This window comes from Notolepis coatsorum (genome assembly GCF_963971535.1).
Source record: "Notolepis coatsorum genome assembly, chromosome: 6".
NCBI lineage: Eukaryota > Metazoa > Chordata > Actinopteri > Aulopiformes > Paralepididae > Notolepis > Notolepis coatsorum.
Window position 1 is genome coordinate 184,374,733 of NC_140170.1, and position 19,274 is coordinate 184,394,006.

The window sequence follows — 19,274 nt, forward strand, 5'->3', positions numbered from 1 at the left end:
GGGAAATCTGTAACACTAAAGATGGCGGCAACAACAAAGAATCTCTGCAAAATAAACATAAATGTGTTGTTTAAATAAATTAAAAAAATTATTCTAATAAAAATATCGATATTTATCGATCATTTGGACCCGATTTATTGATTCTTCCAAGCCATTCGTTTTCACACCTTAGCCTTAGTCTTCACACCTGGTCACACAAGAGGGTAGTGGGTCTGGTGCCGCAGCAGAATAAAGTGTTTTCACACCGGGTCACGAGAGGGTCTGGTGCCGCAATGTTTCTGATGTCGGGGGGGGGGGGGGGGGGGTTCCAGAGGCGGGGGGCAGAGCAGCTGAAGGCTCTTGACTCCATGGTGGACAGACGGGCTGGGGGGACGGTCAGGTTGATGGAGGAGGCAGACCTGAGGGACCGGGTGGGAATGTTGGATGTGGAGGAGGTCGGACAGGTATGGAGGGGCGAGGTTGTGGATGGCCTTGAATGTATGGAGGAGGATCTTGTAGTCAATGCGGTGTTTGATGGGAAGCCAGTGGAGTTGGCGTAGGACGGGGGTGATGTGACTGATGACAGGGGGTTCTGGTTATTATACGGGCAGCAGCGTTCTGGACCAGTTGGAGCTTATGGAGTAGTTTGTGGGGGAGACCAGAGAGAAGGGAGTTGCAGTAATCCAAGCGGGAAGTGACGAGGGAGTGGACCAGGATTGCGGCACTGTTGGGAGTGAGTGAAGGGTGGAGGCGGTTGATGTTGCGAAGGTGGAAGTAGGCGGACCGGATGCGTCTATTCTTTTACCAACGGATTTCCAGTTCCGCGTTCGCGTTCTGCCATCTGATTGGCCACTGACGTTTCTGGTGCGATCTGATTGGCCACTGACGTTTCTGGTCATGTGACATGTGCGCCCAATCGCGTGACTGCAAACTACCTAACGCCTAGTTTATCACTGGTTAAGCTTAGGCGACTCTTTCGAAGTTGGTTAAGGTTAGTGTTTGGAATCAGTGCTGTTGTTCTATCGCCATGCTCTAAGACAAACTCTAACCTTAACCAACTTCGAAAGAGTGCCTAAGCTTAACCGGTGAAAGAAACAGGCGTCACACGATTGGCGCGACCAGAAACATCCGTGGCCAATCAGAGCGCAGAACGCGAACGTGGAACTGGAAATCCGTTGGTAAAAGTATTCAGGCGGACCGGATGGTGTTGTTGATGTGGGAATGGAATGATAGGGTGCTGTCGAGGACGACACCCAGACTCTTGACCTGGAGGGAGGGGGAAACCAAGGAGTTATCTATGGTCAGGGTGAAACTGGGGTGCTTGGTGAGTGTGGAATTAGAGCCAATGAGGACTACCTCTGTTTTATCACTGTTTAGTTTGAGGAAATTTGAAGTGAACCAGGATTTGAGAATAAAGTGTTTTCACACCTGGTCACAAACTCGTCATATCTGGATACTTGATTCAGATTAAAGCACTACTTCTAAGTGGTGGGTCTGTTGCGTTTCGTGTTAAATGTAACTTTATTATTCCGCCTGGGGAAATTCGGGTGTCAAAGCAGCATCCACCAGGTGGCGGTATTATGGTGTTGAAATATCAGACAGGGTCCAGCTGGCTCCCGGACCCTTCCTGGATGAATTATGAATGCCAATAGCGAATAAATCATAAAAACGAGTAAACTCGTTGTTGGCGTTATTAGATTGGCGGGCAATAACGAGCGCAGGATGTGTTAATAAGGTAACTCTTTATTATAAATGTGTTGTTGTGTTTACAGACCGTTAATAAGGCAACTCTTTATTATAAATGTGTTGTTGTGTGCTTCTGAGTCATTCCAGGGAAAAGACGCGAAAACTGCGTTTTTGTGTAATTCAATAAACACGTTGTCAACCCAACGGCAAACCGCCACACATACAGACACAGAGACAGCGTTGATCGGGGTAGAAATAAATATCAGATCAACGCAAGCTTTCATATATATACCTGGTCTCTGATGTAATGCAAAAAGAAGAATCCAAATATCTGATCGCCATTCCAGTTATCCACAGCGATCCTGTCTCCGACGTTGTTGGGCATTGCACTTCAACGGGCGGGCGGGGTCAGTTATCAAAACCATCCCTACAAGCGTGTGTTTTGCCGGAGTGTTTAGGACCCGCCCCCACGCCGCAGCTCGGTAGACTAACCAGTTTCTAACGGGGTGCAATAATGGCCAAAGGCATTAGAGGGCGGTATAAGACTGTCTGCCAGCTCAGACACATTCAGTACAGCATGCACAAGGTGCCCCGCTGAATTATGAATGGCAATAGCGAATAAAAGAAATACAGTGAGAAAAACGTAGAAAAACTCAACGATCGGGCGACAGAAGCGTTCTACGTTTTCGGCAACCAAAATGGTAATAAGGTAACTCTTTATTATAAATGTCTGTGTTGTGTTTACACACCGTTAATAAGGTACCTCTTTCTTCTAAATGTCTGTGTTTACAGCCTCCAGTTTGAGAGTACGGGCTCCTTCTCCAGCTGCTACTCGTACGACAGTGATGACTGTGAGATAAGAAGACCCAAGTAAGAACACTCCCTAGTGATGTATATGTCACTGTGATCGATCAGTCTACCCGGTATGTGGATTTGGTTTTAGTTTATTCCTGCATGCTTTGGATGTATTTTTTGTTTTCTCTTGTGAGCTGTCAATCACCAGACCAGTTGTTTTTTTGTTTTCTCTTGTGAGCTATCAATCACCAGACCAGTTTTTTTTTGTTTTCTCTTGTGAGCTGTCAATCACCAGACCAGTTGTTTTTTTGTTTTCTCTTGTGAGCTATCAATCACCAGACCAGTTGTTTTTTTGTTTTCTCTTGTGAGCTATCAATCACCAGACCAGTTGTTTTTTTGTTTTCTCTGGTGAGCTGTCAATCACCAGACACCAGGTAATTGCCATGCGGCATGGCAGGTGTGTGGGCTTGATTGCCACCTGATTGGTGTCAGGTGTGCAGTGCATTGAAGTAGGCTTGGTTGACTGTGTTCGGACGCTTGTCCATTTCATGTTTGCTCTCAGTAGTAGAGGAGTGTCTGAAGTTCGTGTTCTAGTGTTTTCTCTGTCTGTAGTGCTTTTGGTTTCTTGTTATTCTTGTGTTTCCCCCCCACCCTATCCCATCGCTCTGCGATTCCAGTGGTTACCCCCCTGGGGTAATTTGAAGTCTGTGTGAGGAGCCTGAGGATAATTTAATCAGATTAGGATATCAACAAGTATTTACTGTATTTTAGAAATTCAATTAACAAAATGATGTTCCCACATTTGCTATAACATATACACAACATCTGAACATAAATGATCATAATACCACATTTTGATCACGATTTTGATTTCCTTTTTGTAGTATGGCATACAAATATGTCGGGCCGTTTGAGTAACACTTGAATAAATGCAATTTAAAACCTTAACACCAAAGTAACTCACAGCATAATATTGTATAAATAAATAAATAAATAAATACACAAATAAATACACATTATATATGAATAAATTGTATGATCAGTTTTACAGATCGATGCATTTGGATTCTTATCATTCCCCATACCTGTCATGATACTTGAATTCTATATATTTGTTTTATACCATGTACGTGTGTGTGATGGTACCAGTGTTGTAGTCGAGTCTCCAGTGTTCGAGTCCGAGTCCAAGTCCGAGTCACCAAAGAAGAGCCGAGTCGAGTCTGAGTCGAGTCCCCATTACCCTAGTCCGAGTCTGAGTCATCGAGGTGGAGTCCCCTCCACTCTGGCAGTCAAAGAGCTGACATACAAATAAAGAAAGGTCTACGTTAAACATAAATGACACAGCGGTCACCATTCAAAGGGAGTTTATTTTACTTTGTGACACAATAGCCAAACAAATGCACTAGCCATCAATATTGTATACCAAATGATTAGGGCCTATTGCAAAAATAAACTATATCAGTTAACAAGTCCCGAGTCCTCCTCGTCTGCACCTTCCGAGTCCGAATGCAGTCAATGCTCGAGTCCAAGTCGAGTCACGAGTCCTGGACTCGAGTACTACAACACTGGCAGGCACCAACACCACTGTTGTGTCCCCCACCAGGGCTGGGAGGGGGAACCACACCGCCCCAGAGCCGGTCCTCCGACCAGAACTCATCCGACCAGACGGGCCCAGACACCCTGCTCTGAACGTGGGGTTCGTCTTCAAGGTGGGTTTCTAGTAGTGGTGGGGGGAAATATCGGTACGTAGTAGTATCGCGATACTTTGCGTGGCAAGGACGCCAAGTATAGATATTTTATTATTTATTTATAAAAAAAAAAATTTCTTTTGTATAAGGAAGTTGCATTGTTCATTTCAATACCTGTAATAGTACAGTAGTCCACACACACACACATGTGCATTCAGTTAAGTCAGAATATGACTGTAATACAAACAGTTCAGTTTGTCAGGTACATGCAACACAGATTACACTGTTGACATCTGTCTGCTTGAGAAAATCCCATTTGCTGCAATAAAAAAATATTGAAGTGAGATGAACAGACTGAACACTTTATTTTATTAGATAAAACATGTTGACAAAGTTTTACTTTGCAGTTGAAAAAAGGTAATAAATCGCAATATTAATATCGCAATACTCAGCATATTGCAATATATTTTTAATCGCAATACTATCGTATCGTAACTTAAGTACTGTGATCATATCGTATCGTGAGGCCTCTGGTCATTCCCACCCCTAGTGTCTAGTAGCAGGCTGATCCAGCATTTCAATTCACATGTAATTGAGTGGTTTAACAGTAGTTAGTAATTTTGTGGTCATAGTTGCTTGTTACAAATGACAGTGAACTGTTAGACATTCAGATGAGTCAAATTGTATAAAAATAGAACTTAGTTTATTTCCGTTTCTGTGGCCACAGAGAGAGAGAGAGAGAGAGTATGCTCAGTTTACAATCGGAGACAAAATGTCTGACCAGAAAGTGAGAGCGAGCTCTGGTCAGACTTACAATAAATACATAATTGACACGTCGTCAAAAGATGAACAGATACGACGAGAAAGGTAAACAAAAAGGAACAAATATGAGACGATGAAAACAAAAGAGGGGTTTAGGCCGCTTTGTTGTGTCTGACACAAGACTGGAGACAAGAAAAGAACCTTGGCCGTGTCATATCTACATCAAACTGTTCTGAGCCTTGGCCGTTGTTTTAAGAACACTGTTAAGACTGTCACCCTAAAGGCGGCTACGTGGCGCAGTGGGCAAGGCGCTCGCAACGAATGCTGGAGACTAGGCTCGAACAGGATGCCTCCTGTTCGAGCCCCGCTCTCCACATTGCTTTCAGTTTAGCTGGTCGTCCACAGTAATACACATTGGCCGTATTACGGGGAGGGAAACTGAAGGGTGGGGATCGGGCGTTGTGGACAGCGACTCCTACAGGTCGGTTGGTGCGCCTGCGCAGTAGAATCAAGAAGCGACGGGGGCGGGGCCCCTCCAAAGCCCAGACCCCCGACGCTGAAAGATCGAGCCGCGCAGGTGAAAAGATGCGACTGCTGTTACCTCGAGTATCGGAGGGGACTCGTGCTATGTATGACTTAGTCCACATTGCAGCCGGCTTGTGGGAGGCAAGAAACAGCGTTCGTGACAGGGGAGGGTTGAATTGGACGATATGAAAATTGGGATGGGAGAAAAATAGAAAAATGGGAGAAAAAGTGGATAAAAAAAAAGACTGTCGCCCTAATGTCTGAGCTGTAGCTATATACTAGTTAACTATATTTACCAGTCAAAGCTGTACAGAGATTTAACTATTATTATTTAACTATTTATCCTCTTATAATGAGAGACATATCCTCTTATAATGTGTACTTGTTCTGTTGTGTTTTTGTACGTGTCCTTTGTTATTTTTTGTTGTTGTGTGTTATGTGTTCTGATTCTGTATTACATTGCACAAAATGTGGGACCCTCTCGAAAACGAGATACTGTATCTCAATGTGGTTTTCCCAATAAAGAATTTCAATCATTTCAATCATTTAACACAGAGCTATGGACATGACAATATTTTAGATATTTTAAAATGTAACGGGTCAAATAGGAGATTGGCTTCAGAAGACGAGACCGGAAGTCGAAAATTGGCAGAAAATACCGACGACTTTTTTCAGCGCTGGGAGAAGATATGAAAAAAAACAAGGGTGCCTTGGCAAGAACGACTTGGAACCGACATTTAAAAAAGATGGTTAATTTAATTGAATTCCAAACCTTTATTTATACAGGTAAAAATCCCACTGTCTCATTTACAAGAGCGACCTGATCCACCAAAACAAACACAACAAATACATAAAAACAAGTTCCAGGCAAAAACAAGACGAGTAACACAAATAAAAGTCTGAGAGGCTAAAACCTAGATAAATTAAATGAACAGCGAGAACAAGAACAGGCCCCATGGATGCCCTTTCGATATTGAGTATAAGAAGCTTAACATCTCCAATGGGAATTATAGTTCGGGAGCCTCGGTTCCTTTTGCAATAAGTTCCACGTAGATGTGGGGCAGAATAGGAGAAGGCTTTTTTCCCCCCCGAGTTCTGTGCGGGCAAATGGTACAGAGAGAGTTAAAACCCATTCTCCGCCACCACTTTGATTCATCCTAAACCGTCCTCTGCCAGCTCTATTTGTCTATGGAGATGTTCACCTTCTTTGCAGGGCTATAACTTTTTAAATTGTATTGCTAAATTGACATTACTATGGCCCATTCAACATCAATTATCTATCGTTCAGGATGTAGGAACGTTTTTACTTTTTCATTCATACTAAAATACCGTCCAGAGTATAAATATGTTTTTATCGTTTTCTGCTGTATTTCATAGAACGTGAGTTATAGCCATAAATGCATATATTAGATTATCAAATGCCGTTTGACACCGATCAACGTTATATTAAAAATGTCAATTGTACAAGGTCCTAAACGTCATGACTCATCATCTGCTGGTGACCGGAGGGGGGGGGGGGGGGGGGTCGTTTATAATGCAATGACCGACGTTAAATGATTCATGTAGTATGGGTGATATATAGATCAGAACAGTTTGTATGGATAATAATAATCAAAAATGCTATAACTCACGGCAGCTTCCTCGTAGCGATGGGGGATGATACTGGAGCAAAAAGATCGCTATTATGGGATGTTGATCTATGCGATCCATTTCCAGGTTGTATAATACTATATACGTCCCAAATAATGTTGTTTATTGAGTTATGGCAACGGATCAATAGCCAGTGTGTCAAGATGGAGTCCCGCGAGCGATAGCGAGTGGCCGGACGGAATAGTGTGCGGACCAAGCATTTCCGGTCACTTCCGGTTTTGGCAACTCGCCGATCGGCCACCAGGTGGCGGTATTGAAGCGTTGGAGAGTTGAGCGGAGATCTACAGCACCAGTCAAGACTCCGTGGGTGAAATGTGAATACCATGACGAAAATTTGAAATATTGATCTCAATGACGTCGTAATCAGTCATTGGCAGACAACGCATGGCGGAGAATGACGTGTTAATCAGTCATTGGCGGGAGATAGGTTAAAAGATCCTGTGGCCGCAGGCCAAAACGACTTGTTTCTGCACCATGAGGGACGACGGGTAAGAGGGGAACAGGCCGAGGAGAGATTTATAGAGGAAGCGGTACCAGCGGAAGTCCTACGCAAGTATAGAGACGTCCAATTCAGAAGTGAGTAGAGGGTACAACGATGTGTAACTGCCCAAACCCACCGAACTCGGGCGTGAGGCGGGCGGGCGGGCGGGCGATCATCGCTTCACTTAACGGGCGTCACACCGGCCGAGCACGGGGCGGGAAGCGAATTCTTTCAGCTTTGGTTGGATTCAGAGGCGTGCGCCGCCACGTGCATTTTCACAGAAATACACTCAATATCTGCATTATTACCACACATATAGATGTTGTTCAACCAGCTAACGTGTGTCTGTATCTTTCCCAAATACAAATAAACCATATTACTATACTTTTTCAGTACAGTCACACTGATTTCATTAATTTCTAAAATTAATTCTAACATTCTAATGAATTAGATAATAACTGTATACATGCAAATATGGAACAATGGACAATGGAACAATGGAACTGGAAATCTTGGCCACGCGTGCTGTTCTCGCACGACACCTGGTGGGGTCCCGACGTAAGGGTTCTTATGTGACTGTGTGTGTAGTAGGAGGGCCGTGTGGCAAGCGTGTTCATGTTTGTGAAGATAATAAATTGTATCTGTATTAGGGCTGTCCCCGACTAAGGATTTGGATGGTCGACTAGGATTGGCCAAAATTTGCCGTTAGTCGACTATTGGTCGACTTAAAAAATATTTTTTAATGTTTACTTTTTTTTTTTACTTTTTTTTTTTTTATCATTCCATTTGGGCTGTGGCGGTGCTTAATGTCTGAAGGAGTCGACTGAAGGCGTCTTGTCCTCTGCAAAAGCATGCAATTGGTCCACTGATGGATACATCTTGATATTTGTCTAGTCTAGTGTGTTCATTAGATGGGTGAAATCCTCTTTCAGTGCCTCTGTGCCTGTTTTCGTAGGCAGTTAGCATCTGGTATGCGTGCCATTAGCGTTAGCCACGCTTCTAGGCATCTTTTCTTTTGAAAAAAACGATAAAAAAAATAAAATTAAAAATTAATATTAATTTTTATTTTTAATTTTTTTTATTATATTCGACTAAGAGGTTGGCCAGTCGACTACGGCCCCTTTCGACCGATTAGTCGACTAATCGATTAATAGGGGTCAGCCCTCATTTGTATTGCACTTTTCCTTCACTAGGATCCCAAAGTGCTACAGATTAACTACAAATTAAATAATTATTAATAATAATAATAAAATAAAATAAAAATAGAACAACAGAACATTTAAGACAACGGCACAAGAAAAATTAAATTAAATCACAAGAAAAAAAAGCTAGCAATCAAAGGCCTTTTGAAATAGATAGGTGTTTAGGCCTGCTTTAAAAAGAGGCCAGGCTCTGTGGTGCCCTCAGCTGGATGGGGAGGCTGTTCCACAGGCGTGGTGCAGCCGAGCAGAGCCGGGTACTGGGGACCCGGAGGAGCAGGCTACCTGCAGATCTGAGGGTACGGGTGGAGGATTGTGGAGTGATGAGTTCCTGTAGGTAGAGGGGTGCGTGTCCGTTTATGGGTGAGCAGCAGGATTTTGTAGTTGATCCGGGATGAGACGGGGAGCCAATGTAGTGAGTGGAGGATGGGGGTTATGTGCACTCTAAAGTGATAGTTTTAGCTGTAGCCAAATGAAACAGGACCTGGGACATTAAAATCGCCTATTAGCCAGACAATTAAGATGTCAACAGAGATGGTAAATAAATATTGACCATGTAGGTGGCGCTGCAACAAACCAAAATAGTTAAAACAAATAAACGATATTAACGTGTTACAATATCAACAGAAATATCAACAAAAAGTGTTATGTGTATATAATCATCTCTACTACTCGGTGATTGTGAATATACATCATTCCAACTCGCAGTACATAATACATACATACACATATCTACACTTAAATGCACTATTCTTTGTACGTTTAAATATATGTACCCACAATAATAAAGTCAATAAATGGATAGTAATTTCATGTAAACATAAATTGTTAAAGCGACAGTGGCTCGGGAGGTAGAGCAGTCATCTGGTAATCCGGAGGTTCTCGGTTCGATTCCCGTTCCTCCCGGGAAGCGTGTCGAAGTGTCCTTGAGCAAGACACTTAACCCCTAATTTGTCCGGGTGGCGTGAACACTTAAGGTAACCTACTTGCGTTCAGCGTTTCTCTGATTGGCCACGACGCCCATGTGACCGCGGCAGAGCGGCAGAGCGGAAATAGGCTGCTGCTCCGGCGAAAGAAAGACAGGCATTCTATTGCCATGCTCTGCGACAAACTCTAACCTTAACCAACTCCGAAAGAATGCCTAAGCTTAACCCTAACCTTAACCAACTCCGAAAGAATGCCTAAACTTAACCCTAACCATAACCAACTCCGAAAGAATGCCTAAACTTAACCCTAACCTTAACCAACTCCGAAAGAATGCCTAAACTTAACCCTAACCTTAACCAACTCCGAAAGAATGCCTAAACTTAACCCTAACCTTAACCAACTCCGAAAGAATGCCTAAACTTAACCCTAACCTTAACCAACTCCGAAAGAATGCCTAAACTTAACCCTAACCTTAACCAACTCCGAAAGAATGCCTAAACTTAACACTAACCTTAACCAACTCCGAAATAATGCCTAAACTTAACCGGCGAAAGAAAGACAGATGCTAGTTACGTTTATATAAAGAGGTGATAAATTAATTAAACGTAAAAAAAAAAAATTAAGTGATTCGAACTTGTCACCAACTGGACCACAGGCTCCACAGCAAGCTGAGGAACGAGTTGAGCTAACCGTCGATGTTAAAACAGGGGGGATTGCGTATGCATAATGCCGCGGCAACCTGCGCGCCGCTCCGCTCTGGCGCTGCCACGTCGCCGCGGGGGCGTGCTAGGCGTGGTCACGTGGGACGCTGAACGCAAGTAGGTTACCTTAAGTGTTCAGGCGTCCGGATGAGAAGGTTGGCACCTTGCATGGTCGCCTCCGCCGTCTGTGTGTGAGTGTGCGAGTGAACGGGTAAAATGTGAGAAACAAAATGTAAAGCGCTTTGGATAAAAAAGCTGCTATTTAAATGCACCACTTAACCATTTAAAGCCTTTTCTTTGCCCTTGTAGCTTGTGAAAATCACTGTGTCCTATTCTCCCGCCTATTCTCGGTCCTGGCCCCAGAATGGTGGAACGAACTTCCCACCACAATTAGGACAGCCGAAACCCGACCAATATTTTGCCGTCGACTGACGCACTTCTTCAATCAATATCTGAAATGAGAAATATATATACAATATATATATATTTTCTTAAATAAAAAAACAAACCTTCTTACTGTCCTGCACTCTTCCTAATATACTAACATACACTCAACACTGTAGCACTCAAGTTCACTTCACGGGGGTTTACATTTTTATTTTATTTCTTTCATGTTTTACATATATATTTTTTGTTTTGCATATTTATATACTGTATATATATTTGTTTTGTAAGGTTTTAAATTAGTACACTCATTTGAGTAGTGGAAAAGGGGTAGGATTAAATAAGTGTATACTTCTTCCTACTCCTTTTAGAACATGTAAATTGAGTTATGTTTTGCTTTTGTTTCCAAAACTATGGAACAAACTACCCCAAAACATCAGGGAAGCCAACTCACTAGACATCTTCAAAAGACAGCTCAAAACTCTTAAAAAATCTCTTTGCTCAGGCATTTAAATGAAACATCAGGGATATCCTGACACAAATTGTACTTTACCTGCACTATTCTTACCCTACCTACTTTTATACAATTCCTATCAAATTCATGTGTCGGTTCTATGCTAATTTGATCTCACTACCTCCTATGCACTGTAATTTTAAGAGCACTGCTCTGTTGTAATTACTAATTACTGATGCACTGCTCTGTTGTATGTTAAATACCCTGTTGTATGTCCGTTCTATTTTTCTTTTTTGATCCACTTTTTCTCCTTATTTTTCTATTTTTCTCCCATCCCAATTTCGTATCGCCAATTCTCCCCTTCAATTCTCCCCTCCCCTGTCTTGAACGTTGCTAGACTATGCCTCCCACTGGTCGGCTGTAGTGAGGATAGAAGCCTTGCATCACGTGTCCCCTCCGGTACACGAGGAGGCAGCCTGTCGCACCTTTTCACCAGACAGCGCGGACTCTCAGTGGCGAGGAGTAACGCGCGGGAGGCTCACGCTGCCCCCGATACTTCCCGTCTCTGCTGTACAGGCGTCACCCAACCGACCTGTAGGAGTCGCTGTCCACAACGTCCAATCCCCACCCATCGACTTTCCACCCGCTACCTCTGCCAATTGAGATAGTATGACGACTGGCCCAAGCCGCAGGCAACGCTGACTCGGGGAGTCGAGACCGGAATCTCCGCTACGCCACCCAGCCGCCCCCATGTCCGTTCTATTTTATAATTGTTAGCCTATTTTTAAACTGAATCATTTTAAACTATTTTTATTATTTGTATTACTGAATGAAACTGTAAACAGAAAGGCCTATTGGGATGCTAGATCCTAATGTGAAACACTGTGCTTTACCTTACCTCGCTACCTCTATCTTTCTTATGCTCGCTTATGCTTTATTGTTTACTGTTGTGAAGCACTTTGAACTGCAACTTCTGTATGAAAAGTGCTATACAAATACAGTTATTATTATTATTTATATTTTTTTCATTTAATTTCTTGAGATTAGGGATGTCCGATATTATCGGCCGACCGATATTATCGGCCGATATCGGCAGTAAAATGTGATATCGGAAAATATCGGTATCTGTTTAAATTTTTTTTAAAACAATAACAATATTTGTTATGTATATATCCAGTGAAATTATTAGTTACCTGAAATTATTCAGTTTTTTGGACGGGGAAACCCTGCATATATCGGTATCGGTTGATATCGGTAGATATCGGTATCGGAAATTAAGAGTTGGACAATATCGGAATATCGGTATCGGTAAAAAAGCCAATATCGAGCATCCCTACTTGAGATCAATGATTTGTTTTGATTTGATATTGTTTGTATTTATTTACATGTTCGAAATAAAGATTTCAAATAAAAAGAAAAAAAAATATTCAAAAAACATTGTTACTTGTTACATTGTTACTGATAGAGTTGTACCCTAGTACCCACTGACTTGTCGTACAGAACTTGTAAGTCGCTTTGGATAAAAGCGTTCAGCTAAATGACTAAATGTACATTTCTACCGCCAGGCTCTCTGCAAGGCCCTGGGGACCCTTCCGGAGGGTCACCTGAGGATCTTCAAACGCGCCCTGTGGAGCCGTTACCCAGAGACCTTCACCACGCCCCCCCAGTTCATGGACCTGTTGGACCTGGTGGACAGACTGCTGGAGGCCTACGACCTGGAGGTCTCCCTGCAGATCCTCAGGGCCCTGCTGAACAGCATCGGCAGGCGAGACGTGCAGGCCGACCTGGAGCAAGCCTGCATCAAAAGTACGGTAGTCCCATAACTATAAAAAAAGATATATATCTTTGAATAACCACCCCCACCACGTTACTGGCTCCTCCTCTCTGACACCACCACCAGAGAGTCTAGCTCCGCCCCCCACCACGTTACTGGCTCCTCCTCTCTGACACCACCACCAGAGAGTCTAGCTCCGCCCCCCACCACATTACTGGCTCCTCCTCTCTGACACCACTGCCAGAGAGTAGCTCCACCCCCACCACATTACTGGCTCCTGCTCTCTGACACCACCACCAGAGAGTCTAGCTCCGCCCCCACCACGTTACTGGCTCCTCCTCTCTGACACCACCACCAGAGAGTCTAGCTCCGCCCCCCACCACGTTACTGGCTCCTCCTCTCTGACACCACCACCAGAGAGTCTAGCTCCGCCCCCCACCACGTTACTGGCTCCTCCTCTCTGACACCACCACCAGAGAGTCTAGCTCCACCCCCCACCACGTTACTGGCTCCTCCTCTCTGACACCACCGCCAGAGAGTCTAGCTCCGCCCCCCACCACGTTACTGGCTCCTCCTCTCTGACCACCACCACCAGAGAGTCTAGTTCCGCCCCCACCACGTTACTGGCTCCTCCTCTCTGACACCACCACCAGAGAGTCTAGCTCCGCCCCCCACCACGTTACTGGCTCCTCCTCTCTGACACCACCGCCAGAGAGTCTAGCTCCGCCCCCCACCACGTTACTGGCTCCTGCTCTCTGACACCACCACCAGAGAGTCTAGCTCCACCCCCCACCACATTACAAAGAGCCCAGCTCAGTGTCGTGGGCCTAACTTGACAGAACACCAGTGAACGGAGGTGCCCACTTGATAGGCCTGGTGATATGCTGTCTCTCAGCTTCAGAGTTTTATTTGCCACATGGAAGCAATACAATCATACAGTTTTCATACATTTCGCTGCCTTATCTACACGTTGGGTTGTGGTGGCCATTCTTTGGAGACTCGGACTCAGACTTGAACACTGGGGACTCGAGACTCGACTCGGACTCGAGATTTAGTGACTCGACTACAACACTGCCTGCAATGCCCCTGTATTGTTGTGTATTTGACAAATGAAGAACTTGAACTTGAACACATTATCTCCTCATCCCTAATTGAACCTTCTCTCTTTCCCCTCGCAGATGAAGTCCGCTACGAGCTGATAATGACACTGAAGAAGAAGTACGGCCCCGTCAACGAGGGCGGGACCCCACAGGGGGGGGAGCAGAGCGAGCAGAGAGACATCGGCGACGTCTTCAGTAACATCCAGATCTCGTACGAATCGAATAACGGGCCGAACCTCGAACACGAAGAGAGGGAGATCAAGGGGTTCACCAACCTCGAACTGAAAAACAAGACGCTCACGCTCCAGGAGATGCTGGGCACCGGGTCCGAGATGATAGAGAAGAAGTACACCAGGAAGGTCATGATGGCCGGTATGGCGGGGATGGGGAAGTCCGTGGTCGTGCAGAAGGTCATCCGCGACTGGGCCGAAGGGCGGTCCCACCATCACATCTACTTCCTCTTCCCGCTGCCGTTCAGAGAGCTCAACCAATTCCACGCCGCCACGATGAGCTTCATGGACATCATCTACGCGCTGTATCCGGAGACCAAGCGGCTCAAGAATTTCACGAGCGACGAGGGCGAGGTGATGTTCATCTGCGACGGGCTCGACGAGTACACCGGGGAGCTCGACTTCCGGACGAGGCGCTGCAACGACCCCGAGACGGCCACCTCGCTGGAGATACTGGTGGTGAACTTCCTCAAGGGGCACATCTACTTCCAGAGCTACATCTGGATCACCTCACGCCCGAAAATAGCCCGCTGCATACCCCAGGAGTACCTGTGCCTGCGGGCGGAGATGATCGGTTTCAGCAACGACGAGAAGGAGGCGTACTTCAGGAGGAAGTTTGAAGACCCGACGCAAGCGGACAGAGTCGTCGCCCACCTTCGCGCCCACAAGACCCTCTACATCATGTGCCACGTGCCGCTGTTTTGCTGGTTGGCGAGCGAAGAGTTCCGGCGGGCGTTCGGGGAAGGCGGCTCGCAGGCCGAGCTGCCCGGGGGCATCACCCTGATGCACACCAAGTACCTGCTCGCGCTCCTGAGCGGCCGCAGCCTCCGAGCCCCGGCGCGCACCGCGGCAGAGACGATCGCTTTCCTCGTGACACTGGGGAAGCTCGCCTACGTCATGCTGGAGAAAGGGGAGGACGTTCGGATCGACCGGGATCAATTGAAAGAGAGCGGGGTGGATTTCGTGGAGGCGGTGGTCAACAGCGGCCTGTGCTCGGATTTCGACACGGAGGAGATCTTCATGGTGTTACAGAATATGTTCTGCTTCAGCCACGCCACCATGCAGGAGTACCTGGCCGCCCTCCACGTGTTCCTCACCTTCGAGAACCACGGCAAGAATGCCCTCGAGCAGCCGCTGAAGGGCAAGCTCTCGTGGTTGTTCAAGGAAAACGTCTCGCTGAACCTCTACAAGAGCGCCGTGGAGAAGAGCCTGCACTGCGAGGACGGACGCCTGGATGTCTTCCTGCGCTTCCTGCTGGGCATGGCTCTGAAGGTCAACCACGACCTGCTCGGGCCTTTCCTGACCACCACCACCACCTCGGCCAGCGGGTGGTCACCCGTCACCGAAGACATCGCCGCTCACCTCAAAAAGGTGATCGGTGAAAATCGGCACCCGAAAAGGAATGCCAACTTGCAGCGGTGCCTGGAAGAGTTGGACCTGGGAACCTGGAGCAAACCGTCCAGAAAGCGAAGCTCCCTGAAGAGCTTCCTCTCCTGACGGGCTCCTCTGGTTGGGCACCCTGCCTTTAAAGCAGTGTTTCTCAAAGTGGGGGGCGCGCCCCCCAGGGGGGGCGCAGAGGCATGACAGGGGGGGCCTTGAGATTTATTTAAAAAAAAAAAAAAAAAAAAAAATTATTACAGAAAATTATCACTAAAGTGCTATCTGTTGCAGCTGCACTGTTCTCCATGAAAATACCATTTCTCAAAATCTGAAAATCATTATTTAATAAAACACAGAAAAGGATCACCAAGTTACTCTGGATAAAAAAAACCTTTACAGACAACATTGAGACAAAGCTTCCTGACACATCTCCATCCAAACTCTTGGAAGAACTATTTGAAATCTCATCTGATACCACCTGGAGAGCTCGTTTCAGAGTGTGGTGCTGAGTACCAAGTATCTCATCTCATGGCCCACCAAGTATCTCATGATGCAGCAATTAAGGTGTTGATACCATTCAGCACCACATACAGTATCTGTGTGAAGCTGGCTTTTCATCCATGACAGCTCTGAAAACAAAATATAGGGCCAATTTGAAAGGTCACGATATTGGTGTTATTTCAATCAATTTAAACATGGCCCATTTCATGACTATTTTGTTGGGGCGAGGGGGCCAAAATATTTTGGTCCGCCAAAGGGGGGCCTGACAGAAAAAGTTTGAGAAGCACTGCTTTAAAGTATCATACGTGCATCAGCATGGGTGTCCCCAGTGGGAATCTGCGATGCAACCACAGTCTGACATTGTTGGCCACTGGAGCATTTTTTTATTATTATATATTTTTTTATAGACAATGTGCATTTACATTAACTCATTCAGAGCCACGCCCATATTACCAAATTAGGGCTAGCGTGCCCGCACTGAAGTCAATGGGAAGACGGGGAAATTTGCGAACGCTTAAACTATATCTTAAATTATGGCTATGGGTCTAATACACCCGTCGCTTATCAATGACTTGCTTGCAGTACGAAACGGATTGTTTTTTTATCTGTACATTTCCGTTTTATACCGTTTTGAATACGAATACGTTTTGGAGATTTCTAGTAATTCCAGAGAAATCCGCGATAATAGCCCTTTAGTGGAGTACACAAAACACGTTGTAATTTTTCGGCTGATTTATCAATCGTTTTCAAATAAACGCTAGATTATCGATGGTATATGTGTACTTATGCATGCTAGAGAAGCGGGCTGAAAAATCGCTTATTCGTGACTTGCTCAGTGCTAACGTCACACACACACGCGCACGCTCCGATGGCAGTGATAGGAACATCTGATTAACCCAAGATTCGTAAACATAAATTCCTTACCTCACATCAGCAAAAAGATTAACCAAAGATTAACCCATTCCCAATGATAACGTCAGGCTGGATGGATGAAAAACTACTGGATATCGCTAATAAAAGAAATAACGATGAAAACCTGAGTATACTCGTGATTGGCACGCAACGCATGGCGAGTTAACCCGACTAATCTCGTGGTTGGCACTGAATGGGTTAATCATTGTTACATGAAAATATGTTTGCACCAGATTTAGCAGAAGCTAATTTCCATCTGTAATGAAATACAAACACATGAAATACAAACGGTGCAAGAGTTAGAAATATATAAACACGTAAAATGCCAGACACCATGCACAGGACACACATCATAAAGAGTTCAAAATACATACACATGGAAATGCAACATAACATGCACATACACACAGCCTAACATAATCATCTATTCTATTCTAGTTGGGGGGTTAAGTGCCTTGCTCAAGCGATGGATATTTGAGGGACATGATTTATTCATTCACTCTCCACCCAGATTTTTCTCTTCCGACGGTCAGGGGGATCAAACCAGCGACCCGTTCCGGTCACAAGCTTGCTTCACTAACTTTTGGGCCACTGCTACCCTGTGGTATCCATTGAACTACTGGACTACACGGGGATCGGAAGCTCTTAACATTGACAGAATTCCTTCAACCCATCTGACTTTATTCCTGTGATTCTATTTGCAATGTCTTTTTCAGTTTGACTACGTAGGCCTCGTTGTTATCGTCTACTGAGGGTATATTGGGAGATACATCTCTTTGCATGAGAGGTGTGAGAAATAATCAAGAATGGGGAATGTATATTTTGAATTTAAGATACAAAAAAATTTGAAGAAGAAAAAAGCCTTGACCATCATGAATTCTATGCAGGAAATAAGGGGCTGCCCCCTCTATTTTTGACACAGTTTCTTTTTTTAATTATTAAAAATAAATAAACTCTGTCCACACGACTGGTTTAAATTCTGCACCGAGTGATGTATATACATGTAGTACAATGCCAAAGCAGTAGGTGGCGATGTAGCTCAAACATGAAGGCCATTTTCAACCAATCGGAAGGGTTGAACGAGTCACTCCATGTCCTGCTCAAAAACAACAGCCAACCATCTTTAAATCACCTCGCGTGAGCCATTTAGCAAGATGGCATTTATTTTTCAGCAAGAAACAATGTGCAATAAAAGTGCAATAAACAAAAAAGGATACATTCACTGTGTTCTGCCTCATTTGTTGATGAAACAAAACCAACATCAACACAATTTACCACCAAGATCGCCGATTTTGTTAGCTTACGTGCTAACGTGATTTGGGATGTGCCATTATAATAGTATAGTATTGTGGCTAGCATACATTAACGTAGTAACGTTAATGCTAGTAGAATGAATGGATGAAAATATTATTTAACAGATTGCAGAATGGGTACAATACGGCTCAATACAAACAATTGTTAAGGGGATGCAGACTGTTATAGTTTGGACTGGGTTCCTTATAACAATAACTTGACAACACATGAGCTTAGTTTAGCCGCAGCTACAGGTTTACTCTGGTCAGGAATGCGACAACAGACATCATCAGTCGATCACAACACTCTTCAACACAGACGATACGTTTCGAACAAAAGTTTGTTCCATTTCAGTAGCTGTCATTTTCAAAACGGCGTTCCCTCAGATGTGGCTGGCTCTGCTCTAATCTCTCTACCCCGCGTTCGGTTGCTAACTTGCTATTGTTTGGCTATTGTTTGCGACAGTCTGCCGTAAACATGGGAAATAATAGCGACAGCTCTGCCGTAAACACTGGAAATAGCCTCGGTTACTATGCCCACACGCAACCACTGTAACCGGGAATGCGCGCAAAACTTCACCCTGGACACCCCGGTTGCGTGTGGCCGAGCAGTGCAACCGCGCACATTAAGGCTCGGTTATATAACACCCGCGTTTGTGTGGACAGGGCCTTAGTCAACCAAGACTTTGTTTAAATTATTAGTTTCCCATAACTTGTGCACCGAAAGGCTTGCGACACAGTGAGAAGCATTCCTACCAGAAACATAGTCTTTAATGTCCATCAAAAGCAAGTTACAAACACATCCCTTGGCAGGTACTATTCAAAACGCACTCTCACCATGAACACACCTGGTA

The 19,274-nt window shown here is 44.8% G+C and overlaps 1 protein-coding gene across 1 annotated transcript in view; it reads left to right on the plus strand.

The window, feature by feature from the left end:
• LOC311230625 (NACHT, LRR and PYD domains-containing protein 6-like) overlaps nt 1–18,247 on the plus strand; it is a 29,822-nt gene extending 11,575 nt beyond the window's left edge. Inside the window, exons 5-8 of the mRNA XM_084316966.1 lie at nt 2,458–2,535; nt 4,064–4,169; nt 12,797–13,037; nt 14,184–18,247. Coding sequence (XP_084173092.1) covers nt 2,458–2,535; nt 4,064–4,169; nt 12,797–13,037; nt 14,184–15,832 — 2,074 coding nt within the window. The 3' untranslated portion in view covers nt 15,833–18,247. The remainder of the gene's footprint in view (nt 1–2,457; nt 2,536–4,063; nt 4,170–12,796; nt 13,038–14,183) is intronic.
• Nucleotides 18,248–19,274: the final 1,027 nt, after the last annotated feature.